Genomic DNA, 27,469 nt, shown 5'->3' on the forward strand with positions numbered 1-27,469 from the left:
GACTCACAACCATCTTAAGAAATCTCCACCAAGAGGCATAGCTAACTCCTAAGAGAAAAACACAGCCAAACACACCAGAATGCCAAGAACCTACTCATTAACAAGTGTGGAAGAGGAGAACAGACCCAGGGACACTAGCCACATTTGCACTCTCCAGTTTTTACAAACAGGACTGTTCCTTATGAGCTAAAAGGCATTACATCATCCACCTAACCATTTTTCTTTCTAGAAAATTGTTTTCTGTGAGCCAGAAGGAAAACAAAAGGTTGTTCACAAAGGTCTGTAACAGCTTTATATAGTAACCAATGGATCTGAGTAAGGATCTCAGAAAGAGGATGAGATGTGCCAGTGTCACCCCATTTTCTTTCATGTTGCGTGCAGCTGGTGCTGGGACCCGGGGGACATCATGAAAGGCTGAGGACGGAGGTTTACTTGGCTTGGATGCAGCATGAATCATGGCTTCAAAGCAACCTGTTTCATGATTAAATAGGGGAAATGAAAGCATCCAAAGGAGTTCCTGTTTTACCCACCTGCATGTGTACGTACACGTATCTGACACACTCATGCACGCAACTAACCACAGGGAAATACGAGTGAATTTGAAAGACGGAGGATGACTTGCACACATACATACTCATGTATGTATTGGCTTGCAAAAAACACCTACTTCCTAGATTGCCACGGTACAGCATGTATACTCTGTTTAATGCTTGTTGGTTGGTTTCATTTCTCAAATTAATTGACTTGGGCAAACCAAAACTAAAGAAGCCAGGGTATTTCCCTGTCATAAGTGGCACTGTGAAGTACTCATACTTTCATTAAGTCATCAGAACAGCCTTCACTTGAAGAAGCAGACCACAATGAAGGGATTTCTTTGTGGAAAATAAGGCTTCAGCCTTGTTTTAATGAAGAACCTACAGGAAAATCCCCATCCTTTTTAGATGGACCACCGGGTGAGCTGTAAGAGTAGTATCAAAGCACCTCAATGTGCCAGGGAAAATCTCTGAATAGATTTCCCACAGGTCCCCAATGAAAAGCTGTCATTCCTTTAGCTAAAAAAGTCTTGGCACAACTCAGCATGGAGAGCCTGAACCCTGCCCGGAAGTTATCATTGCAATTCACAATGAGGAGACACCAGCAATTAAATGTGATTTTGCTTTTCCCAGGCTTCGTTCCCACTCCATGCATGTGAAACCTCATTGTCCACACAACAGATGTTCCCTCCTGCCTCACAGGGAGGGCAGTGCAGCATGGCTTGCACCCCACTGGATGCATGAGCGCATCAGTGCCATAAAATCAAGTCCACCTTCCCTTCTTCAAAAAACACCCACAGCAGTACCTCAGAGAGACTAAGAGAAGCACAGACTTGTGAGCTTTTCCTAGGAAAACATCCCTGCTTCACAGGATGAGCAGGGGCTTTCCTTCTTGAGAAATGTATCTACGTGAATGTTAACAGTGTTAAGTAACCTCCGGCAACCTTGACTTCCATGAACTTGTGGAGTCCTACCTTTCCATATGTGTTTTCTACTCTATAGTATCCCATACTTTATCATTTCAATGCATGCTAATAAAAAATATTAACACACACACCCCCTCAAGATACAGCACCTGCTGCCTGGTATTGTTTAATCAGAACTGTTCTATTTTCTGTTGCAAGAAAAAGAGATCAGTCTTTCTCAAGTTACCTTTTGCGTACCACTCCAGTTGTTACCATGTCTTCTTCTGGCATCTCATCCCCATGCCTGGGAATGTTTGATGTCTTCTCCTATAGAAAGAACTTCATATCCTTGATTATCTTACTGCCATTCTCTACATCTTCAGCAGTTTGGAGACAAAGAGAATCTGAGCTGAATGCAATGTTCCAGATGTGGCTTCATCACAGATTTCTTTCAGTGGTTTATCATGTCATTCCACCATGCTGTTTGACTATTTCCCTCCTAATAATTTCTGGTGTTTATAGTTGAAGACCTTCCCACTGTGCTTCCAAGATGTTTTTTCCATTGATTATAGCCAATTTAGAGAATGTCCTTGTGTTCATAACTAAGAATGTGCCATCTGCAGTACTTTGCAATTATTCAAACAAAACCCAACCTTCATTTTATCATCTTCTGCTAACCTGGAAATGTGAGAACCTTCTGTATTTCTTCACAGTTAGCTGTAGGTTGGGCTGTCCTCAATAACTGTTTATCATTCACAAATATTATCAGCTCACTAGCTGGCTTTTCCACATCACCCAGAAATACACTGTATAGCATTGGTCCCATTCTGAGATCTTCGGGACGCTTTTGGGACAATGCTAGCTTTTTTCCCAGGCGTGGGAGTACAGGGACGCTCTTCTTAAAATTCATTTAGATTCACTCTGAGACCCTGCTGCACATCTAAACATGCTTCAAGACTCTATAATACCTTCAAGCATTTTAGCCTCCAGCTGCTCCTTTTACTTTCTTTTTCTTTTTTTTTGCTTGTTTCCTAATACTTACAACCTGCCCCTTTCAAACTGAAAAATATTGTGGTGGATTTTCTGTATGGCAACTCTTTGCTAAACCAAGATTCTCCTCTTTCCTCCCTGGGAAGACCAAAACCTGCACCACAACACACCCTGTTCATACTCAGCCCCCTCAAAGTTATGGCAATCACAGTCTGCAACCTTGTTATTGAAGACTTAAAACCAACGTACATTAATGGTGAAGATATCTGTATCTAATTGTGCACAAAACTGAGAATAGAAGTATAAAGTCTGAGCCTAAATACACACAGCCCAAATGCACCATCACGTATCTCACCCACAAAGCATAGTAACACTAGAAAATTAGCAGAGAAAAATCCGCATTAGTTTTAAGGAAAAAAATAATGTTCAGAGAGATATCCTTTATGCTTTAGAAAGAAAATCTAGCAAAGGTTTTTAAAAAAATCAGGCTAGAGAAATTAATCACATTTAAGTTTCTGAACCCTAGCTCTACTTTTCCTGAAGCATCGTAATTAAAAAAAATTTAAGAATCACCGTGTTATGCATTGCCCTCCTTATTTTCTGTCATATGCTATCTCCTGTGAATACGGAAACATCCATTTCCTCTCATCTGTATTTATATGCTAAGGTAACACAGCTAAAAATACACCAATTTACTTATTTTTGAACAAAACTGTTTTTGTAAATAACTCCTTGAAGCGTTATGCAATCGAAGTTTAAAAGTTGGTGCCGTTGACTTCAAAGGGCAGCATGCAGGTCTACAGACAGCAGTTTGGGACACAAAGGTGTACAGTAAACACAATAAAAACAAGTATCTTCTTAGGCTAAAGGTTTTTATCTTTCTTTTTTGTTTCTTTTCAATGAAACAAAGAGATGTATCTCAAATATTTGAGTTGACAGGAATACTAACACCATCAAGTCTGCTGAGGAACAGTGATTTAATTAATTTTCCTCGTCAGCTAAATTCAGCTGGACATATTTGCATCTATTTGTTGTCAGAGCATTGCCTTGATTCTCAGATTTTAAACAGTTTTCAGTACTGTCTTTAAAAGAAGAAAGGAAAAGTTTTGTGAATCAATGAAAGAAAATCAGAGCCTTTCTACAGAGTACTGCTTAACTTGGTTTAAATCGTTTTTTGGCCAGGATTTAAACACACAGAGTCAGAAGCTCAGCTGGGGGAAAACTGTACCCGCTCCAGAACAATTCTTACGGATCAAGCAGTAACATGGAAAAACTAAAGATAAATTATTTATAGTTTTGTCAGTCAGTTTTGGGGAGAGATGTGTTAAGGGGTTTTTTTGGTGTTCTTTTGTTTTGTTTTAAATGCTGCTTAAAAGCTAATTTAAAAAACCTGCAAGTATCTTTAAGTGTTTTAAAACTGTCTGGATTTGTAACTATTGCTGTTTAAAATATTTTTGTTCAAATTTTGTTTTAAATTTTGTGGAGAAATTCCTCCATTTAATTATGAATACACAGCACTGAATTCTTGATTTAAGTTAGTATCTCCAGCTCAGTCCCTTTTAGCTAGTCCCCCCCTGCATCAGAAATATCGCTTGGGGAACAGAGTGAAAGAAACCAGATAAATTTTACCCTGAAGGAGATTTTAGAGAAGTTAGGAGAATTATATCAGGAATTAGCTTGGCTCAGCCTATGCAGAGGCACTACACGTCCCGTTCAGTAGGGTTTGTTATATCACCAGTACAATATAACATTTTATCTGCTCTCTTCAGAGTCACATGTGTATTTAGTCCCACTGCTTTCAGCACCTGCAGGAGGCCCCACAGCACTGGGGGGGCTGGGGACTTTGGCAATGCTGGAAAGTTCAGCAAGATAGAGCTTGAAGAAAAGGAAGGTATAAAATGCAAGCTAAGCAGGGTGTGTAATCAACAGCATCCTCCCCTTAGAAAAAATATATTTTTTTTTAACGTAATAGGGGGGCAAAGGGGGGAGGTAGAAATATCAGAGCACAGATCTTTTTTGGATAAACTGTGCCCTTTACAAACATGAACATTCTCTTAAAAGGCCACAAATTGTTCATCGAGATAAAGCAATGCAAATAGCTAAGTTGGTCACAAGAACAGCTACTTAGACAGGAGTCAGTCCACAAAGATGACATAAAAAGTTGACTCTATGCAAATTTTTTTTAAGATGTCTTTTTTTCCTGTTCTCTCACTTGCTTTGAAACAGATTTTAGATACTCTTTTAACGATGTTCTGAAAGAAGATAAACAGGCTTGTGCCTTCTAAACCGTAAGAGTATAATTGTAACAGAAATAACAGACAATCTAATGGAAGATATGACTGGAGTTTTCTGAGTTAAGGCTGTCCTTTAACGCTTTTTTGGCAAAGTAGCATTTTATACATTTTTTAATCCATCCTTCAGCAATCCATAGTCTAATGTCAGTTAGACTGGACCTATAGGGACTCAGAGACAAGTATTATTTTATTATGGTAATGAAGGACAAGAGGTACACATTCTTGTGAATCTGTTCCCTTTGAAAACCTCATCTATGACAAGAGAACACTACCATGTTTTCAAAGACATGGTTTTAAAATATCCATTTCGTATCCAAGGCCGAATTTAAGTACATGGACTTCCTAAGCCTTGCCCATAAAATCATAAGAAAATATCTTCTAACACACAACAGAATATGCCCAGCCTAAATATACACTTACTTAATTCAGTTTTTTAAAAAAGGATGCACTCTAAAAAATAAAGCCACTTTTAGTTATGAACCAATACATAGATTAAAAAGACTAATTTGCTTTTTTAAATTTTAAAATCTGTCATCACCATCACTACTCTCATTTAAACAGTATACTAAGTTTGTGCTTGCCTTCTCGCTGTCCTCCCCATTGCTGGGGACCCCTGCCTGAAGCTCATGGGAGGCAGTAAGCAGGTATAAGATGAAACACCACTGCATTTTGCCACTTACCTCTCTTTCATGTCCTGCAATGAAGTTCCTTCATGTTGGCTCCTCCCCAGTGCTGCCAAAATGCCCCCCGGGGTCCTACCCAAGCACGGGTCCATTACACCCAGAATCAGGGCACTGTGCTCTCTCCACACCCTTCTCCCATCACGGCCAGCAGCCCCAAAAATGGGCTACCATTCACCAGCTCTTCACCTCGCACCCCAGGGAGAGAATTGTCCTTCAGGGAGCCTCGGCTCCCAGACCTCTCACAGCCCACTTCGTCATTGTTCCTCTCTTCTACCTTGCGAGCACTGATCAAACCAAGTGTGCCCTGGTACTGGATAGGTTTGTGATCAATAAATTACTCTGTTTTACATGGTTCAAATTTAAGCTTTTATTTGGTTTTTAAATTAAAAAAATAAATTTCGTTATTAAATAGTGGAATGGGTCTAAACTAATGTTTACATATTAGTTCACTTGCTTTAGGATACCACCAGAGAAATAATTAAAGTATACCACCCGGACAAAACTTTCTGTTAGAAAGCTCAACAGTGGTGTAATTCAGTTAAACAGGAAAAAAAAAAAACCCAACCCCAAAGTGTTAATGTTACAATGAACGTTAGAAGTAAACCTCTGGGTTTCACGTCATCCAAATCTAGTCTCCATCACAAAGGCAGTCATTGTATTCAGAATACTATACCACAGTGCTAATGTCATCAGCTTCATCTGGTTTCTTTTGCCTGCTTGGCAGGGATTTCAAGTACTCAAGGTGCCTCCTTGCATCCTCCTGATTTTGCCGGACATAATAAACCACATAAGAGATCACCATGGTGAACCAGCCAAACATGGTGACCAGCATGGCATAATCGGTAGTCTTTTTAGGAAGGTTGCAGAGGTCAGCATCGTTGGCAGCATTGAGGAACGGTCTCCCCGCGTGTTCATCCAGCACAGAAGTCTTGCAGATGACGTTATTGGCAGTCTCATGGTTGGAGGCCATGCTCCTCAACACCTGCTGCAGTGTGCAGTCACAGTGCCAGGGATTGTTTGCAATTCTGGCTCTGGCCTTTAAGTTGTTGAAAGCGTTTTTGTGCACGCTTTGAATCCGGTTGTCGGACAAATCCAGAGTCTGCAAGGTTTCTGCCACCCCTTTAAAGGCATGTTCATCTATAAACTCAATCCCGTTTTTTGATAAATTGAGGACTCTCAGTTGGTGCAAGTCCTTAAAAATTTCATTAGGGATAGAGGTTATCTGATTGGAGTCCAAATACAGTAAGACTGTTTCTGGAGGAAGATCTCTGGGAATTTCCTTGAGGTTTGCATTGCTACAGCTGACGTTCAGACCTCCAGAGTGAGAACAGAGGCAGCCTTTCGGGCACATACTGGCAGAATGAAAGCACAGTATCATGAGGACAAAACTTTGTAAGAGCAGACACATGGAGAGGGAACGAGTTAACCACAGGTCTACCAAATGCATGCTGGGGTGTCAGCATAATCACGCGACCATTTCTCATTCAGCCAACAGTGGTGGGAAAAGGGTCGGCAAAGCTGAAACGCGGCTTCATTTTCTTCGGTGGGATTAGTACAAACTGACTAACACGTGGGCTTCCTCATGGTCAATACTCTTCTTAGAAGCACACCTACGGAGAGGAAGGAAAGAAAGTTCCTTATACCATAAACTCCAACCCCAATTTTGTTTTCATTAAAAAAATAGAAACAAAATGAAGTCAAAGTGAAATGCAACACTAAATAAATGTTCTATTATACTATCAGTGCACCGGAGGATTTATTTAGGTAACTCCCATTAGCATTAATCTGAGTTTAGTACATAAAACCCCAGGACATTTTTAAGAGGAAAGACTACACCTATTAGAAAGTGCACAGGTTTGGGCTTTAATACTCATTAGAGGCGGCACTGGTTTGTTTTTATCACAGACTTTTCTAAAGCAGCTATAAAACTAAATTACATTTTCCCTTGCTGAAAGCAGAATATGCATTAACAGGAGCTGAGAGTTGGACAGGTAAGTGAGGGATTTGTGGGGGTTAATGTGAACTTATTTCAAAAGAATATATGCTATTTTAAGTCCAAATCAAAGTACTTCAGCAAGGAAATATTTTTACTGTATCAAGAAATAAAAATCAAGTAAACCAAATGCTGCTGTAAGACACATCCAGCATCTCCTTTCTTGTCTCCCTCTCCTTCTCTTCTGCTTTTGAACGCTGGATTTCCTGTACCTCCCAGCATTTTGTGAGACCCACAGAAATCATTTCTACTTCCAGTTTTCTTGAAGATTTTCTTTTCAGTTAACATAAAGGAAAAAAAAAAAGAAATGTAACAATTGCAAAAAACCTCACACAGCCTGACTCCAAACCAAATAAAATTCACACAAACCTATGTACGAGCCAAACAACAACCATCTTATTCATGGCATGTAATTTGGTAATAGAACATATGAAAAATATTGTTTCTGCTTCTCCCTTCTCAAGTTGGCTTGAAAATAGTAAATATCCAGAAGCTTTTCCATTTTCTCCTTTAATTGGAGCACAAATACAGAAGTCTGAAATGCTGACCTATAAGGTTTCAAAGACAACCTCATTTATTTTTTCCCCTGTTATGGTAAACTATGAATTTCTAACCTCAACAGGTCCATTTATTTTCATGTACACATCCTCTGTCTTTGTAGCAGCTTGGATATTTGCAGCCTTCAGGTTGTATTTACATACAAATGATTTTACTTTTTTCCAAACCCACACCGTAGTCCACTGAACAACAAAATCCCTGCAGGGAGGATACATGCGATCTTACAGGAAAAAGAAGAAATTGCATTGCAATCATTTTTGCTCGCAGAACTCACACAGTAACTGCAGTTTCTGGCACATCACAGTAATACGGATCAGATGTATCACGCAGAATTTCAAATCCATAGCTCGAGCCCTATTTAACCCTTTTGCTGAGGCTTACTACGTCAAGTAACCACACAGAAAAACACTAAACCCACCCAAACCCATCCTAATAGCATCTATGTCATGTGTGATTACCCCTCTGCTATGGCTTGGGAACAGCAAAAGCTCAGCCCACTCTCACTGCAACTACTGCAGAGAGTAGCGTAACACCACTGCTCTTCAACTCATTTACTGATCAAGAGATTGCGCAAGAACCTAAACAGAAGTTTTACACTTGGACTCCAAAAAACTCCTACTCTAAAATTAAAAAGAAGGGAAATTGTTAGCAATGAAAAATTGTCAAGTCAACCCTGGAAATGTGAAACCATTAAGAAGGGAAGTAAGCAGAGCATGAAAAGCTCCCTTTGAGGACAGCAAGGTGAGGTAGCACCTCCACCACGGAGTCCTGCAGGACCTCCGTGGAAGAAACAGGTTTTACGTGAAAAAAGCCCATTGCACAGGGAGCATCCCTGCCATTTCTCCCTGTTGCTCTCTGGTCACTGCAGTGCCTGGTCTTCAGGTCAGATAGAAATCTGCTACAGAAGCAGACAAGCTCCAGAAGTTGTTTTTTCCCAGCCTGCCCAAAAGTGCTAAGTACTTGCTAAAATGTGCATCCCATTCGGAGGCCAAGCTGGAGCTGGCAGCTGCTCCCCCCCCCGCAGCTCTGAGGTGGCAACCTCCTCCTCCCTCCAGCAGCCCTGGGTGCTGTGGCAAAAAGGCCCATCCCCTGGAAAAACAGCCGCCTATTTTCCTTTCCCTTCATGTTGATGTGTCTCACTACTGTGCTGCACCAAAAGAGGAGATGAGTGGTCAGTTCATCACCACAGAATGAGCATCACCTCATCACCTACTGCTTGTATACAGTGACTTCCCACCAACGATACTGGAGTCCTACTGCAGGAATGGACTGGGGTGGAAGAGCAAAGGCCTAAAGTAGTTTCAGATGCTTAATTCTGAGGGAAGCATAAACCCCACACTGTTCTTAGCAGAGATGAGACAATTAAATATCATATTTGCTTCACTACAGACTAAAAAAAACCTGCCAACCCGGAAGCACACTATGGACCCTGCTGAGTCCTCCACAGCACACCTACGCCACCAAAGATCATGTATCAAAAAGGCCCCAGGCACCAAAGACAATGTGGAACATTTTCATCCCACTGAAGAAAAATGAAGCTCTTTTTCTTTATAGTGTATTGATGTGTTTTGAGTGGAAGCAGTAGGATCTTTACAGACTAAGCAGGAAATTCCTCTTCAAAAGAGATAACTAAGTAAATGGAAAACTCCCAGTGCTTTAAGTCCTTAGAAAGAGCAAACACAAGTTTAAACCCATAATTATCAATACAAGTCAACAAAACTTAGCTGAGCAGGAGTAAAGTTCAACAAATTCTCAGTAAATTAACTGGAAGCAACTCATCAGGACTGGAGCATCAGTCAGGGGAAACAGAGCGTTGTTTACTTCCATAATCAGAATATCTGATCCAAGGGATATCTGATCTGAGGTTTGGGTTTCACCAACAAACTTACAGCAAGGACTTGCTTGACTCACAGGCAAGCTAGTGACTGCAACAAGAGAAAAGAGAACTAGCATCTGCACATTTGTAATGCCAGAAGGAAGATTTTCAACTCCTTGAGCATCCATCTAATTTTTCTCTGCTTGGAACACAATAAATAAAGAAGGTAACAAAGCTGGAATAAAGACAAGAGATAAACCAGTCAGAAACACTAAAAAAAGGATGGCAGAAATAGAATAAAAATAAGTATATGAATTAATTAGAAATCTCCAAAAAAAAGAAAAAAAGAAAAATAAATTAAAAAGTAAATAAAGGCACAGGGAAATGACAGCAATACTACAAACACCGGTAACGGCATCATGTATAAAAAGACCTTTTGTGTACATTTCTAAAATACAAGTACAAACATAGAAAACCTAACATACAAGTCAAATATTGCAAGGCAATAAAAGACAGTGAAGATCGCACAAAAGAATTCTTTACCATCTTGCAATTTAAACTGGTTTTCAAGCTTTCCTCTTCTCATGCTCCCCTAAGACCATTCACTCAGTACAAACATCCAACAGCATAGGAAAAACGTACAAATCCTGAAACCCTCAAGGAAAGCATATTTGCTTTTAATACACATTGATATTTCCACCGAGCTTCAGGTGTCAGGCACTTGCAGATGCTTGCCCTTCCAGCAAGCAAGGTGCAGAGACTGTGTCTTAGCACCTGAATGCAATACTACTGCATTAGGTATTTGATTGATTACTCCTCCCCACAAGAAATCAGTGATGTAAAGAAGCATTAGTGCCTCCAACTACCCACCTGGACCAACCTGGAAAAAAAGGCCTGCAGGCTTAGCCAAGTCACAGAAATGCATGACAAGACTACGTGCAATATTATACTTTTGCGTCTTCAGAGCAAGATATAGAAGGATAGCAAATCCTATAACCATCACATGGCACAGTATAAAAATGACACAGTCTGAGACCTCTTACTGTTTAGGACAATGCTAAAAAACCAAAGCTATATACAAAAAAACCCAAATCATATATATAAAGATGTCTGACTTCACGGAAGAGAAAGGGAAGGGCAAAGGGAAGTAAAAGTGGTTTCTACTGTAATGTAGAGACTTTCAGAGTCCACATGGCAGCTCTTCATTACCCAAGCGCTCACACACATGTGAGTAGCTCCATACTGGTCCTTTACACAGCCTCTGCCCCTATAAAAAGTTAGTGTGGAGCAGCTGCCAGTTCCTTGTACTTGAAGGCCAGCCACCGCTCTCAAGACTCAAAATTAGAGACTAAAGTCAGCCTTAAGAAGTATTCTGCCCATAGTGTTTTAAATGCACACGCACCCTTCCCCTCAACCATCAGGATCTTGCATCTCCACCAAGGTGAAGTCAGCAGATCCACTTGTTGATGAAACTCTTCCTGGAAATTTGTATCTTTCAAATGGGAGAGACTGATATTTACTCTTGGCTTGTTCAGGAGATGCCTTCTTCCTACATTGTGCATCTAGACTTCAGTAGGATGCTTCAAAAATTACTTTCTAGCACTACAAAAATTACCTGTGATGGCCAATAATCTTTGCTCGAGTTGCTCCAATATCACAATGCTTTTACTTGGAATTTCACCTGAATTCTCATACATTTTCAGGTGAATTCCCAAACATTTCTGTTGAGGAGAGATCAAGACCACCACCCTCTTCCTGATGATTATTCATCAAGCAAGATCTTGCATAATAAAGACAAAATCATGATCCAATGTATTTAATATAAATGTCTTTTTGACATGATTCCTGTCCTAAATTACAGAAATGAGGGCCGAAAATGAAGTCTGTAAACAGGATCACACAGGCCCACGCCAGTGTAAGACCCCCGGACTCACACACAGAATTACTCCTCTTGCTTGTGGTCAAACACTAATGAGAAGAATCAGCAGCAGCTCTCTGCAGTCAATACCACATATTTCTTCACTGGATCGCAAATTGTAAGGAGTCGTCACTGACAAGAGACAGAGGAGGACTTTTAATTTTTATTGTTGTTGTTATTATTCACAAACAAGCAGAAGTGGCAAAATGGAGAAAGATATGATCCTAAAAAACCATTCTAGTTCCCTAAGCCAACCAGCACAGACACTGTGCAGAATGCACTTTTCTAGCAGTAACAATTGGATAAATATTGGATAAAACAGGTATTTTGGAAGAGGCTCTTTCTTTCGAATGTGATGTCATGGCACGCAGAGAAAAAAAGACTGCAGGTGGTATGGCATCAAGCTGCAGCTGAAGCATCATCTTTTGAGCCCAGGGTCCATCAAGAGGCATGCTTCTTCCTATCAAGTCCCTGCCCCTACTTAACTACGCAGTGTTCCCTCTCTCTTCCCTTCAGCATCTGATCAGGTCAGTCAGCTGCGTATGACCGCTCAAAGCCCAACCCCGAGAACTGGAGAGCACAGCACTGTCAATGGGTACAGTCCCAGCAGTACAAGAAATTTTTATCCCTCTAGGTTCAGAGATTGCATGGGACTGTAAAGCCATGGCACAAAACGAGTTGCAAAAAAACAAAGGCAGAGGTATTCAAGGTGCCCAGCAGGTGAAGGGGGACTGTAGCAGTGTTCCAAAAGCATGAACGATGGTAAAGGCAGCTGCAGGAGCACTGGGATGCTGGGAGAAGCAGCAAGGGCACAGCAGGAAGGCATGCTTGTGAAGTCAAGTCTGGGGGCACAGCATGGAAGTAAGAGCATAGCTGTCAGCCACCTACAGATTTTTATGTGGCTTCTAGGGTCAAGTCTGGCTACAAAATGTTTTCATTTCTGGTCTCTTATGCAAAGTGGTATTTCCATCTCATGCATGATCATCTGTGCAGATGCCGTAAGAATTTGAGCAACTACACTAGCCTCTTGCCATGCGCAAAGAGAGCTGCATGGCACACATGTCTCACTGCGAAGAAATCAGTGATAGCAACTCCATTTTCCCTACCAGTAATGTAAGGTACTGAAATAATGTCTCTTCTTGTCTTCAAAGCTGGACCCCTTGATGAAAAAGATCGCATCTGTTACTCCAGCAATGTCACAGGGGTCACAGCTAACTAGAGACGCTTGGCATCTGCACACACAGTTTGTATTCGTGGTTACTGAAGGTGCCATGATCAGACAGGAATTTCTTACTACTGTGGCTTATGCACCCAAATGAGCGAGAATGGGAGAAGCCAGCAGACCAGCCACAGGGGGTGACCTGTGGGCCATGTCATGATTGCACTCAATCTGTCTGGTCTGTCACTTTTTAACCACCAGAAAAAATGGAAGAATTTAGGTACAACCCAGCTTCCCAAGAGTGTGGCTCGTAGGGTCGAGTGCACAATTCACCTGCCCAGCCATACCACACTTCTGATGATGTACAGGTGGAAAACTTAGATGACCTTGCTACTAACTTTAGGCACAGTACCTGGAGAAGCCCTCACTGAAAACAGATCCCAAATGGCACAACAGAGCTCCACACTCCTTGGGATCACAGTGACCACCACAAACGTCACTGTGTTTTTCAGTTAATACCAAAGGCGTCCCTGTGAGCAGCTGCTTGCCCTCCACATCAGAGATGCACGGCACTTGTCAAGGTGCCTCCCGTTCTCCTCATGTACAGCCCATACGACTCACACAGGAACCTGTAAACTGCTCTGTGTACGTGTATGTGTGCAGCCCTACCACCTTCAAATGAAACCCTCAGCTCCCCATAAGTCTTCAAGAGATGCCTAAAAAAAACAGCTCGGTTTTTCAAGCCTAGATAAGTAAACTCCTACCCTTCAGAGTAACAACCTTTTTGGGTGCCAGCATTGGAAGTTTGATGCAGAATTAGAAAAGCCGAGGAAATAGACTCCTACAGGGCTCTTTTTATAGACATCCTTTAAAGCAAACTTTCACTTTGAATAAATATTAAACTTTTATGACTAAAAATCCATTAAAAAGGAACACTGTAAAAAGATTATTGTTTTATCTGACTTCCAGATAATTAGTGAGTTGTTTTATAGATTTGAAAGACCTGATGTTATTATAACTTTTTTTTCCCCCCTCCTTAAGATATTGATTATGTTGGTATACAGAAAACATGCACGTTGATAAATCTAGTCTCCTATTCTCTATTAAAATAGATCTTAAATTTGCCATATTGAATACTTTTATTTTAAATCAGGTTTAGCAAATTATCCACTGAAACCGAAAATACTCCTCTCTCTAATGGACTGTTTTCCTTGCACTCTTCTTCCTGTAATGCCAGTCTGTTTGTTACAGCACGCACACAGGCCTGCCTTGCTCTCTACATCCATAAAAAGCGATATTTTATGTCTTTGTACCCCCCCTTTTTTTTTTGGTCATAAAATGCCATATACTAGTTTATCTCTAAAAATACGACCTTGTAATTAGTATTGACAAGACAGCTGTAAGTTGGCTAAGGGAGAAAATTCACAGGCCATTAGCCCACCCAAAAAGTCCTGTTTGCTGAAGGACTGAGGACAGGAGAATTTTACCTGAACCAAAGAAAGAGATTTGTCCCCACTACTCCCACAGTCCAGATAGCATATTTATGAAGAATCAAATCAGAGAATATATCAAAGGAAAGAATGTTTTCTATACATCCTATCCTCAATCTTATACTACCAGCTAGTACAGACTTGGCACTAAGCCACCCATGGGGTTGCCCTGTGCATCTGCGTGCCGTGTTTGAGAGCAGCTGAGCCTCTGGGGCCAACACAGTCTGTGCACAGCGGGGCAAAAATCTCCATGAAATCCTGCCTGGCTCCTCAAACACATGGGCTGAAGCTGACCACAACTGTTTAAAAACTGCAAGAAGACTGATGAAGAAATGGTGAGCGTCCTTCTTCTACATCTTATTCTACATCTGTCCCAGGATTCAGACGATGGTTCAAAAGTACAGTATCAAAACAACCTTAATTATAAAAAAACAAACAAACAAACAAACAAAAAAAAACACAAAAAAAAGGAAAAAAAGAAGAAAAAGGGATTTTTGCTCACTTCCCTATGGACATATGATAAAACTACACCATGACAATGTGACTGAGTGGGTACTGAGCTGGAAAATGATGATACCTGCGTGCTGGAGCTGAGCGGGAGCAGCAGGGCCTGAAGGAGCACACAGCAACCACTTCTGGTCTCTGTGCTGTCTGCGCACTACGGAACAACGGATTTCATGGGTACCAAGTGAATTCCTCCAGACAAACAACACAATTCTTTAAAACAACACTGCCTGTGTACTGTCAGCAGCGAAGGCACCGTGGCATGCCACAGCTAAGGGCAATCTCACCAGCTGCACAGGCAGACTGAGTTGGGCAACTCAACCCTCTCTGTAGCTCCAGGACACTGTCATGAAATTCAGCCTAGCAGATGAAAAAAAGAATCTGGTCTCCAGTCTCGGGACAACCTCTGTCTTTCACGCCTCTCTCCCTGGCACTCCTCGGATGCGGCGCAGCTGCCTGGCTGCTTCACAGCTTCACCTTGAAGGCAGGCAGTTAAAATGTTATGAAGCACCAAACCAGAGAGATGCCAAGAATTGCCTGCAAGGTGCCAGGTGATTTAAATTCCCAGATGCAAGTCTCTGGCAATGGAAGATTTTTAGGATTTCAGAACGTGGCAAGATGAAACCCTAAAGCAGTATGAAGAGAAATTAACAGAAGCCAACAGCAGATGAGGTGGGGAAAAAAAGGGGCGCAAAAGATCATTGATTCAATGAATAATTGAAATGTCATGATTTATCGGTGTGAGCCTGAACGCTAATTACATAATGGATTCATTATCTAATGAAATGCCAAATGTACTCAAACTATAATATTCTCCCCTAAGACAGGACTCCGAATGCCAGTCGACATTTTGTTCCCATAAACCTTCCAGTATAGACATCCCTCCAACAACCGCTCATGGCAAACCACGTCCAGTTGCAGAAGCAAACTGTGGGTGCAGATGTTTACAGATCCTAAGGTACGAATACCCTCTCTTAACAGTCACGGAGTAATAAAATGGTTGAGGAGAGCCAAATGAACATTTAAAGCTATAATTACTTTCTGATTGTGAGATCACTGAATGTATCACTCCTTATTACAGATTAACATCTTAATTATACTGTGTGGGCAAATGAATCAGCACTTTAAGACTGATGGGTTGGGTTCATGTTAAAAAATGTATTTGACTTTTCTCCCTTTTCATGTCAAGTCAGGAATTATTTTATAACTCTCAGCTGACATATAATTGTGTGAAGCTTAGCAGATAATAATAACAAATCACTGACAGAAAACAACATCACCAATTATCTCCTAGCTTTCCTATGATGCTTTGCTCTTGGAAGTGTTCTGTGGCAATACATTTCTTGGAATGAAATTTGATATGCTCGATGGAAATTAAAGAAACAGCTGTCGGGGGTGCTCTTAGACCTCTTTCTTTCAAGCCCTAAGACTGAATCACTTGATTTTTAGAAGATGTTCCGTGCCGCCTACTTTTCCCAGTTCCTGCATCCTCTTTGTATGCCTTAAGACTACAAAAGGCTCCCATCCCTCTCCTGAGCAATACAGCCTGTTGGGAAACATAAACAACATTTTGTATGCATATCTATGGCATCTGAAAAAGGAAACAAAACATTACATGCACTTACAGTGCATATATAGTGGCATCATGAAGTAAGTTAAAAATGAAGGCATAAGATGTAAGATAAATACCATCATCTCTTCAACATCGTTTATCACGGTACTTGCAAGAAATTAGCTTGACAATCTATTGAAGAATGAACAAAGGCTCAAGATACGTCAGTTACTGCTCAGCAAACATATCTGCAAAATGTATTTTTTACCACTACATAAGAACATGAAGAACCACGTTACATACGCTAAAGGGAAATGCTCCAACACAAACAAATGACTGTCTGTGAAGAGTTCTCCAAAGCCATAGCATTTGTTTATAGATTAATTATTAGTGTGCATTAGAATCAAAAACATTTTTAGAGTCATATATATATTCTATTTTTATATATATATATATATTCATACATTACATTCTACTGAGTCTCAGTCACATTTTCTGAGACAACATCAACAACCACTCTGTTTGGCAAGAAAACCCTTTCCAGCAGCAGCTGAGTCAATCCTCCATATGATCTATACTAGAAAAAAAAATACTCTGAAAGCTTAAAATAGACTGAAGTGGAAATACTTTGTCTTCCTTGGGTAAAGAGATCCAGACTAAAGTTTGAAGTTATGGTTTATGAACTGAATGCCTAGGAGCCTTTCATGATTAGGCAACGCAGTAGGTTTTCAATAAATCTGACAGAACTCAATGGAAGATGTTTTCAACACAAAAGGTCAATTTCACAATATTTGCTGATCTATTTTTCTCTTACGACAATGTGATCGATGTGAAAAAGACAAGTGCTTAGTTGGAACCATACCCTGAGTCTACCCAGTAGCTAATGATAAATGCTTCTTCAACTTAATTCTGCAGTACCATATCAGAGAAAATGTCGTCTTGATCTCAAGATAATTACACTGATCACCTCAATGATTACCAGCACAATCAGTGACAAGTCTAGTAATTTAATCTTGATAACCGCATCTGGTGACTGCAGATGGTGTCCTTGTCCAACTGAAAAATCTCATTCTTGTTTTGCAAAGTGTAAGTATAACCCCCAGTAACAAAAACTGTGTTACCAGAAACTAATAGGCCTTTAAGGTACTGCTTTGGAAGATAAGCAAGCTTCAGACCATCTAGAGACCTTTCTTCCACCTTTAAAGGGCACTTAGTTGGTTCTGCATACTGCTATCCATCTTCAGGCTCATTTGAGGTTCATCCAAATATTCCCGCAACTTAGTAGGCAGTGGGAAGAGAGAAGTTGTAATTAGTCTGAGGAAGCTGTGCTGATAATAAAGTCAGCAAGGCAGAAATAAGCATGCAAACCTGAAGGGACCATTCAGCAAGGAACACGCTAGCAGCTTTGTAAAGTTGACAACAGTTGCACGAAGCAGCCAGCAAGACAGCTGCTGGCAGCAGATACCTGGGCACTAGGGAGTCCTAGAAGAAATAAGATGTGTTACAGACTCCAAAGTCAGTCAGGGAAGGGACGAGGAGAACGAAGCAGAGCACAGCTGAAAGCTGCTTCTTCCAGCTGAACCTCTGCCACAGAGCAGGTTCCCAGAAGCCACGATGGGTACTGCAGAGGAGACCATCTCTTGGGTTAGACACCTCAGAAATACAGAAGCGAGCAGAGGCAGTGCTGCAGTGGCAGTTTAACACCCAGTTTCACATATTCTTGCTTTTAATTGGGATCTAGATTACTCTGCTGTGTTAAACCACAGGAAACCAAGGCTGTTTCTCTCCATGCACAACGGCTCACTGACATAAACACAGAGCCTATGGCACAAGGAATTTGCAAGGAAAGAAGCCAGGGCAGTAGAAGCTACTACTGAAATGAAACAATCTCATAAATACCCACAAGATGAGACCACAAAGAGAAAGAATATACTTCCAGAGCAATTACTCTGTATGAAAATATCTGAAAGGGGACGGGGGGAACCACAAGCTAAACTGCAGTAGGGGCCAGCACTTCAGAACAGAGTAGCTCAGCAGTTATTAATTCAGCTCCCTGTACTTTGAAATATGCTAGTTGTACAATAACAGGACCTTTCAATGGCACACCAAAGTAGAGTATATGATTTAGAAAAATGCAAGAAAAATAAAATATGTTACATTTGTAGATAAAAGAAACCAATGAAGTCTGAAATTCCCAGTTAAAAGCTCTGAACTTAAAAGTGAATGCCCAACACCACAAAACCACAATCTTCTATTGAAGAAATTAATATTGTGACGTATCAACGCATTTCAGAAAAAAGCAAAAGAGACAACAAGTCTGGAGTAATTATGAGATCAGTAAGAAATTAAGCAACTTTAAGAAGGAGTTCAAGTGACCTTCTGGAACCAACCGACACACTGAGTTAACTACAAGACATTCGGGCCTGCCAAAGAAACCAGTTGATTAGTGATGCTGGTTTTGCAGTGTCAATGGTTATTAAACCTGCACACTGCCACTTGCATAGCTGAGACAGCAAAGTGCACATCGACAACAACGCACACACCTACACTTCCCATTTCTGCACCCAAGGTTTCAAGTAAAGGTATCATAAGCCTCTACTGTATCAAACCACCCACTAATAAAACCACATCCCCACTTTCTAATATTTTAATCCATGAGCGGTTTCAAGTAACTGTAATTTCTTTTGCATCATCATGCCAGTTACTTATCTTTTTTCTTTCAATGAATGCCATACTACCGGGCTAATAGCAGATTTTATTTCTATATTTAGATATCATTATAGCTGTAAAAGCTGAACGTGTGACAGTCTGGAATAGTTAGACACAGGGCTTTTGTACTTCCATGAAAGCAAGATTAGCAGGTTCCCATCAGGACTCACTTTTAGCTCTGCTGGCTACCACTGGTACCAGAGGCCAAGGAAAAGACTAGCCCAAGTACAATCTCTGCAGCTCTGCTTCAGCTGAGGATCTCCCAAGCAAGCGAAATCTAGCAGCCGACAGCTACAATGCCATCTTGTGCTGGCAGCATTTCCCTAATTAAGAGTTTAAGGCCAGATGGAGCCATTAGATCATCTAATCTGACCCCCTGCCTATCACATGACGTGTCATTTTACCAGTAAACCTCATCTCGAGCCCAGTAATTCAGGTCAGACTGAAGCGTGTCAGAACCGAGGACGCTGCTGTGTGCCCAAGGCAGTACCTTTTGCCCCCGCTGTTCCTGCACCGTCCAGTACCAGGAGGTAACAGGATGCCTTCAGCGGCGTCTGAATGCACCCAGAAAGTGCAATTCCATCAACGTCCACTGTAGCAGTTAGAATCATAGAATCATTTAGGTTGGAAAAAACCTTTGACATTATCAAGTCCAACCGTTAAACTACTCTAGAAGACATACCTGTTCCACCAGCATCTAAGATCTCAAGCAGGAGTGTCTATTTTCAAAAGAAAGGCTATATTGAAAGACAATGTTAGACTGCTCATCACGAACAGCTGCATGTTACCACTCGTCTCCAAATGAGAATTAGAAAAACTGGCTATTTTTTAATGTGCTGGAGAGTTACATCAGGCCCTCAGATGCCGTTAAAGGCCTCTGCAAATTACATGTGTTCCACCTAAGCAACAATCAGCGTGTTTTCATTTCGAAATGACTGCTCTGGAGCATCCCCAAGGAAATCAGGTAAAATCCTTTTTTTTTTTTTTTTTTCTTTTCAAACCATGCAGTATTTTTCCAAAGTCATAAAAAGCTTGCTGTTTAAGTTTCTCTTCTGAGGACATATGATCATAGCAAGTTGTTATTACAACTCGATGTAGGAGGCTGAAATCCTTTAAGGGTTCTCTGACCCTTACTCAGCAAAAACATTTAGCCCGGTTGCAACTCAGCAGCTTGGTGAGAGGCGAGCCTTCAGTGTTCAGGGGGCTGAAATAAAAGTTGTTTATCAACAATTGCTAAATAAAAGGAACAGCTCTAAAGGATAAAAAAAAAAAAAAAAAAAAAGAAACATCAACATTTTTCAGTGGAAATAAACACCAGTCTTTATCAGACATGAAATCTAGCTGTGCTAAAAAACAAAAACAAGGCACAGCTGCTCAATACTGAGTGAGCAGAGATTTTCCAGTCAGTCATTCTTCCCAAGGAGAAAAGAAAGGAAGAGCCAAAAGAAAGTGTTGCAATGGCTGCCTCCAAGATGAGAACAAACTGTTGAGGTCACATTCATTCTAAGGGAAAAGAGGTCTTTATTAGCAGCACTAGAGCACGACAGGAAGAGACCGAAACTCAGTTCAATAAAATCCTTATTTTAAAGACAAGAATACATCAGCTCTTCATGTGTCCCCATGGAGGTTACACAGCCAAGTTGACTTTGGAGGAGTTAGCTGATACAAAAAGCAGGAGTTGTGAAGGGAAAAAAAAATAATCTTGATTAGCTGGGCAATGATCCAACGAGCAAGACACTGGAGGCTGAAAGTTCACAGCCGAAGAAGCTCAGGTAGAAATAATTTATAGCAAATTAAGTTAGGTCATGATAATGAAATTTAAAGACAAGTGGGACATGATTTATTTTACTAAGGCTTGTTGAAAACCAGGCAGAGCTAACAGGAGGGCTAATTTAACTCTGGCTATAGCTGGTACTGGCACCAAGATAAACATGATATATTTGGAAAAGGAAAGAGAATGTAAGAATAGTGTTTTGAAAAAAAAATTATTTTAGGCCATTCCTAAAAGGAGCAGGGCAAATTCGGTCCTGTGAATCACTACTACTTGTTTCACAATTTTCAAACATCCTGGCACACAGCCCTCAGTGGCAAGCATAGTGGAAATACCCGACTGCAAGCATTGGGAAGGGATGGATACCACCACCTGTGCTGCAAAGCCCTTGCCATCAAGGAGCAAGAGTAAAATAAAAAACCCTTATGGGAGAAGCTCTCATAAAAGCTGCATTCCCCTCGCAGGTCACTAGAAAGCTGCAGCCATGACAGGAGGGATGCTTTTGTCATCGAGGGCTTTGAGAGTTACTTCAACAGGTTACCTGGCGGCAGCCTGGGTTTTGGCTTCGTTTGGCAACAGAACGCGGTGCCATTATGTCCTCAGCTGTCCCTCCTGCCGCCCACCTGCCTCCCCCTCCTCATGCTGTGAGAAATGGCAGGCGAGGGGAGAACAGCAAGAGCCACTTTACAGCGGATGAATGCAGCAGTTTGCAGGAGAGGGGAGGGAGAGAGTAATGAAAAAACGTTAATATGAAAGTAATAAAGCCTGTGGCCATTTTTCAGTCTGAAATGCACACCACCATAAAACAACGCTTACAGGCGCTCACTGCTGCTCCAAACCACCTGCATGCTCAGGCACCCTGCTATCAGCACAGAAGTTGTTTACTACCAGTCTTGTTTCAGTCTGATTCCAGGAGAGCCGTAAAGCTGAATTTTTTCACTCAGTACAAGAGCCCAAGTGGCCTCAAGTCTTTGCTATGCCAAGCCCCGCTCTGTCACCTGCGATCCCTGCCCTGTCACTAACCCACTCGCTTCTAACAAGATGTATAGAAGTCACATCGGAGCAAAGGGAATCTGTCCCTGCTGCATGGCACACACACACTCCTCCCCTTCTTGATCCTCTTCAGGAATCCTCCGGTTCCTGAAACAACAGCTGCTCTTGGTGAGGTGTGCTGAGCATAACTATGATGGCCAGTATGTCACTTGTGTCCATACACTTCCCTAAAACAGTCTGGGTGGTGACAGGTAAAGTGAGACTACTATTTCTTCCCCTGAAATGATTCCTTCAAAAAAAAAGTAATGGAGAAGCAATGAAATGTAATGGCAGAGAAAATAAATTACAGACATTATTTCTTTGAAATCAAGACTTATTTTAAACTGTTTTCTTTTTTTTTTTTTCTTTTTTTTTTGTTCCCCCACTTGCATCTTTTGTTGTTGGTTTTTGGGAGTTGTTTGTCCCAAATAAAAGCATATGAATTCAAAGCCACTCACTTTTTCCCCATCTGTCAGAAACAAACATGAGGATTTAGGGGCTCTTTATTAGAGATGGCCCAGCTACAAAGTCTTCATCTCACTGGCCGGACTACTAACTCAAGGACAAAAAGACAGAGGCTAGAAGAGTGGTGAAACCTACAGGAATGTTCAAGGCTGTTAGCAAAGCCTGTGGAATTGCAGGAAGAGCAATTAAAAAAGAGAACCAGAAACTGCTGCCATGTCAGTGCTGTCACCATGGAGGGAGAAGCCAGACATGGGAGTTTCATGTGGAAGACCTCATTGGCTTGTGAACTTCTTACCAGCTGAGGCCCAATGAAATTGCCAGGCATTAAGTTCTACAAATTATACCATCTTTCTGGGAGCTACATGAAAAACCATGAAGTGGCCCACCATCAGCAGCATCAGCTTTCCACTGACTAATAATGGACAGAGAGATGCACTGACATGGTCAACAACCTATACAGTGGTGTAGTCTTACCCTGTATTTACACATCTTCATCGCAACAGAGCAATGAAATGCACCCTGCTAAATGTCTCTCTCCTTTCTCTCTTTTTAAGAATCAATTAATTTCTAAGGCATCTCTACTTCTTTTATGCCTTCAAATCCCACATCTGAATACAAGTCAACAGTCCGGGACACCCAAAGAAGTTCAAATGGCCTGTGCAACAACATTATCAAGTCCCAGTCTACATACTATGAAAAATGGCAATCCAAAGAGTAAAATGAACCACACCACTTGAGAGCAGCATTTTCATTTCTCTTTTTCCTCACGCTTCCCACTGCAGGAAACTGTTACTCATTCTCTTTCCCTTTGTTGCCACAGACGGAGTGCCACAGCGCTGCAGTAATGCGGGTCCCGTCTTCATAAGCTGGGGCACACCTGAGCACCTCCTGCACTCCCGACTCCTACCCTTCTTGCTTTCAGTCAGACAAAGGTCCCCCCCAGTTCTACCCTGCCCTTCCTTACCGAACAGTGAGGATAACAGACTAGCTTGCACACAATAAAACAGACTAAACTTCTGCAACACAGTGGTGCCATACACACTTTCAGTGCCACTCATTCTGGTCCAGGGAAAGTTTGCTTGCATCCCAAAAGGATACCTCCTGAAAACATCAGATTTTCTATCTCTTCCAGCTGCAAGGAGAAGCCCATCCTTGCAAACTGCATTTCGAACCTTGAAAACTTTGCTAGCCTGAGAAACAGCCCAGCATTAAACCTCAGCCAGCCCGGTGCTGTCAACTGATTTTCAAGCTGATCCATGCCAGATGAGCAGAATTTGAAAGTAGCCAGTGTTACATGGCAATAACCATGTGTTACTGCACCACCAGGGCTTTCATGGTGCTCTGTGCTCAGAAGCGTCTCCCCAGAGCACAGAAGGGAGACACTCACAGCCATGGCTTCAATAGTCTCCCCATACCTTCACCACCACTGTGGACACATGCCCTCATCAGCAGGGCCGCAGCAGACCTCAGCACCATGTCTGCGCTGTCCTGTTTAATCCTCAGCTTCTCACTACCAGCCACGTTGCTGCTCCCAAACCACCTGAAGACACTGTCTGTAGACAGGAAAAAGAAACTACCTTGGCAAACAGCAGCAGGTATTATCTTTGAGAAGAACAAGCACAAGGATGAGGCTCTTCGGCACACAAGTGTACAGTCCCAGCTCTAGCAGGAACACTCCTCGGTAACAGACTCTTTGAGGTTAAAATTACTTCTTCCCATGATGGTCAGAAAGAGTGTCCAAGGCACCTTGTGAAAGGAAGGCTAGAGCGAGTGACACGCACCACCCTGAGTGCGAAGAGATAAATCAAGGTAGTCTCCTGGCTTTCCCAGCCACCACAGAGGCGATGGGGAGCATGTGCCAGCAGCCACAGCACGACTGCGCTACGGCAAGCCAGGAGACCGTGAGCCAGCAAGCACGTGGTTACTCAAGCCACGAGCCTCAACAAGCCCTAAACAGCTACTATGATGGGTCACTTCACCTGCTGTCCTTTTCATTAGGATATACTTCTTCTTTCTGTTCCCACCAAAAAAATACCATCTTGCAAATAACTGCTCCAAAATTCTCCAAAGTTGAAACGCTGAAATGTCTTTGGCAGATGCAAACACCTCTGCAACCAGGGAGAACTGGGCAAGTCAACCACCAGCCCTGCAGGTGTCTTAAAACTTTATCTACAATATTCACCCATCAGAACTTCACTTTGTATTATGAAGTTACTTATATGGTTGCACAAATAACTTCATCAATAATGACTGATTTTAATTATTTTATTATTTTAACAGCTGCTTTAATATGGCAATCGCTTATTTATAACAAAAGAAATACTAGCCTTCTCTTAGAATCAATGTTAGCAGTAAGATGAGAGAAAAAAATACTCTATAACCTGTCAATAATTATTTTATTTAAAGTTACTGAAGTATTGCCCAGGCAAAATTCTACATCCTACCTTTACTCATTAAAATTGGGCATGGCTCAAAGCTTGATGGTGGATGAAGAGAAAAAAATAATTTCACATCATTCCCTTTACGGTGGCATTCTTTCAGTTAAGTAATTTCTTATTTCTGCTGCATTTTTCATAGTGTTTGTGTCAAAGGTGTTATTGACACTTTGATGGATTTTTTTAATGTTACTAGAACATACATGTTTTCTTACTGAATTTTATGAAAGCCATTTTAATAAAATATTAATTTTTAAAAACTTTTAAAAAACCTTTTAAATCCCCGAGAGAAAACAATTTTATGAAACATCATATGACAGAAAAATTTCAATCCAATTACAAAATTTAAATAACTGGCTTTTTCCCATCTTACTAAAAAGATGGTATTTTTTCTTCAGCAGTTCTTCCACCCGGAGCTTTCAGCTGGCTCTCTTCAAAATGAGGAGAAGGTGCCTCTCCACTGCACTAATGGTTACAGCCCCTTACAAACAGGTGAACAAAGTGGCCCCACTGTTTGCTGCTTGGCTGGGCTTCCACTCAGGATCTTAGCGATGACCTGAAGCAGAAGCTCAGGTGGTTGTGGTGAGATCATACAACCAGTTTGTAAAACAAGACACCTAACACAGGCTGTGTTAGGAATGGTCTACCATGAACAAGATTCAACAATGCATTGCAACCCTGACTTAACAAGATGCATTAACAACAGAAGATACGCTGAGGAAAATAAATGACCTTTTTGTGTAACAGTGCCAGCAGAAAGCAGCCCAAAAGATGGCACAGCTACTCTTGGGAATAATTACTGCAGCACCTGCGGCAGCCCATCATTTTTGAGGCAGTGCCAAAGTCCCCAGACAGTCATTCTTGCTTGTGTGCAGGATGAGGAGCGAATCTGGCAGACCTCCCAGTGGTGCTAGGATGAGTCCTCACCACTGTGCAACCCCCTCAGAACTGCTGGCTGTTTTAGGAACCTTAAGAAACTGAAAGCCTTTTTAAAAGTTATTATTAACTTAAGCTGCTGGAGCCATGCTGGAAGAGTAGATGAACACTGCCAAAGATGGACAGCTCCTCAGCTCTGACTCCATTCAATGCAGATACCCAATTTCTTTTTGGAGAAATCTGGAGGGGTGATGTAACTTGTGCTCCTCGCTGGTGGCACATGCTCAGCAGGAAAGGGACGTTCTGTGCTTTGCAGCCCCGTAAGTGGTGGGATTCCCTAGCTGCTGCTGGGCTTGGAGCTCAGAAGCCAAGAGCCAGCACCCTACCTTGCACCAATGGTTGCACCTGTACCCTGGGAGGCAGTGGCTCCCAAAGCTCTGGTCCTGTTGAGCTCGGGGGCCATCAGGTTCCTGCTGAGTTGGAAACGGCATCTTCATTTTTTATTCTTCCCTCCTTGTCCCTATTTGATGACTGCACAGAAACACTTGTAGATTGGGACTGTTACACCCATGCAAGCTTAAAACAAAATGGGTCAGGCACTGTCGACAGCTCTCGATGGCAACGTGAACGTGACTGCAGACTAATCCACCTTGTTGTTCTGACACATGAAAACCATCTCTGAAATCCCTGCACTGCCTGTAGTCATTCCTGTTACACATCTCTTCACTGCCGGCACTCAGCCAGGCCAACACAAGAGCGAAGCACACAGGAAAAACTCCCACATTTTTTGTAGATTAATACTTTTTTGTGCACAAGAATTCTTTTTCAGTGTAATCATGGAAAGATATTAACAGTTTATCTTTAAACAAGGTCTATCAACAGACTTTAAATTTAATACACACATTCTGCCAGAACTGGTTTGCATTTAAAGCACACTAAGTGTTATCTTTGATAGCCAGAGGGACAGACTACCACCAGCAAAAAGGCAGTCAATTATTTCTTCCTTCAATTTTCTGTTCTAAGAAATCACAGCCCCCTCCAACCAGTGAGAAAGTGTGGAGCAATGAAGACTTGCTGTCAGCAGAGGAGGATCCAGTTAAGGGACATTTAAACAAACTGCACATAGACAAGCCCATTGCTCCTGAGGTGATGTATCCACGGATGCTGAGGGAGCTGGCTGATGTGAATGGGATACTACTCGCATCTGAGGACTGCCAGGAAGCAAAAGTCCTATTTTCAAGGAGGATCCAGTAAACCACACGTAGCTCAGCTTCACCTCCAACCCTGGGAATGTGATGAGTAAATAAATCTGGGAACAATTTTCTTAACATGTGAAGTAAAATAAGGTGGTTGGGAGTAGTCAGCATGGATTTAAGAAGGCAGAAATCACATGTGACCAACCCGATAGCTTTCCGTAATGAGATGCCCGGCTCACCTCACTGAGATGAGAGACAAGTGGATGTTACTTATGTTGACTTCAGCAAAGGTTTTGACACTGTCTCCCATAACATCCTCCTTGACAGGCTGATGAAGTACAGACTACATAAGTAAATGGTGAGGTGGATAGAAAACTGGCTGAACTGCTTAGCTCAAAAGGCTGTGGAGAGCAGCACAAAGTCCAGCTGGAGGCCAGTCACGAGTGCAGTACCCCAGGGGTCAGTTCTGGGGCCAGTATCATTCAACATTTTTATGAATGACCTATACGATGGGATAGAGTCCACAGCAAGTTGGCTTATGACACAAAACCAGGAGAAGCAGCTGACAGACCAGCTGGGTGTGCTGCCAT

General features: G+C 41.7%; 1 protein-coding gene across 4 annotated transcripts in view; it reads right to left on the reverse strand.

The window, feature by feature from the left end:
• Positions 1-5,747: 5,747 nt before the first annotated feature.
• Positions 5,748-27,469, reverse strand: part of LRRC3B (leucine rich repeat containing 3B) — a 47,897-nt gene continuing 26,175 nt past the window's right edge. For all 4 annotated transcript variants that reach the window (XM_080385826.1, XM_080385825.1, XM_080385828.1 and 1 more), the window contains one exon: positions 5,748-7,015. In XM_080385826.1, the coding sequence (XP_080241952.1) occupies positions 6,073-6,852 (780 nt within the window). In that variant the 5' untranslated portion in view covers positions 6,853-7,015 and the 3' untranslated portion in view covers positions 5,748-6,072. The remainder of the gene's footprint in view (positions 7,016-27,469) is intronic.

This window comes from Falco punctatus (assembly GCF_963210335.1).
Source record: "Falco punctatus genome assembly, chromosome: 4".
Taxonomy (NCBI): domain Eukaryota; kingdom Metazoa; phylum Chordata; class Aves; order Falconiformes; family Falconidae; genus Falco; species Falco punctatus.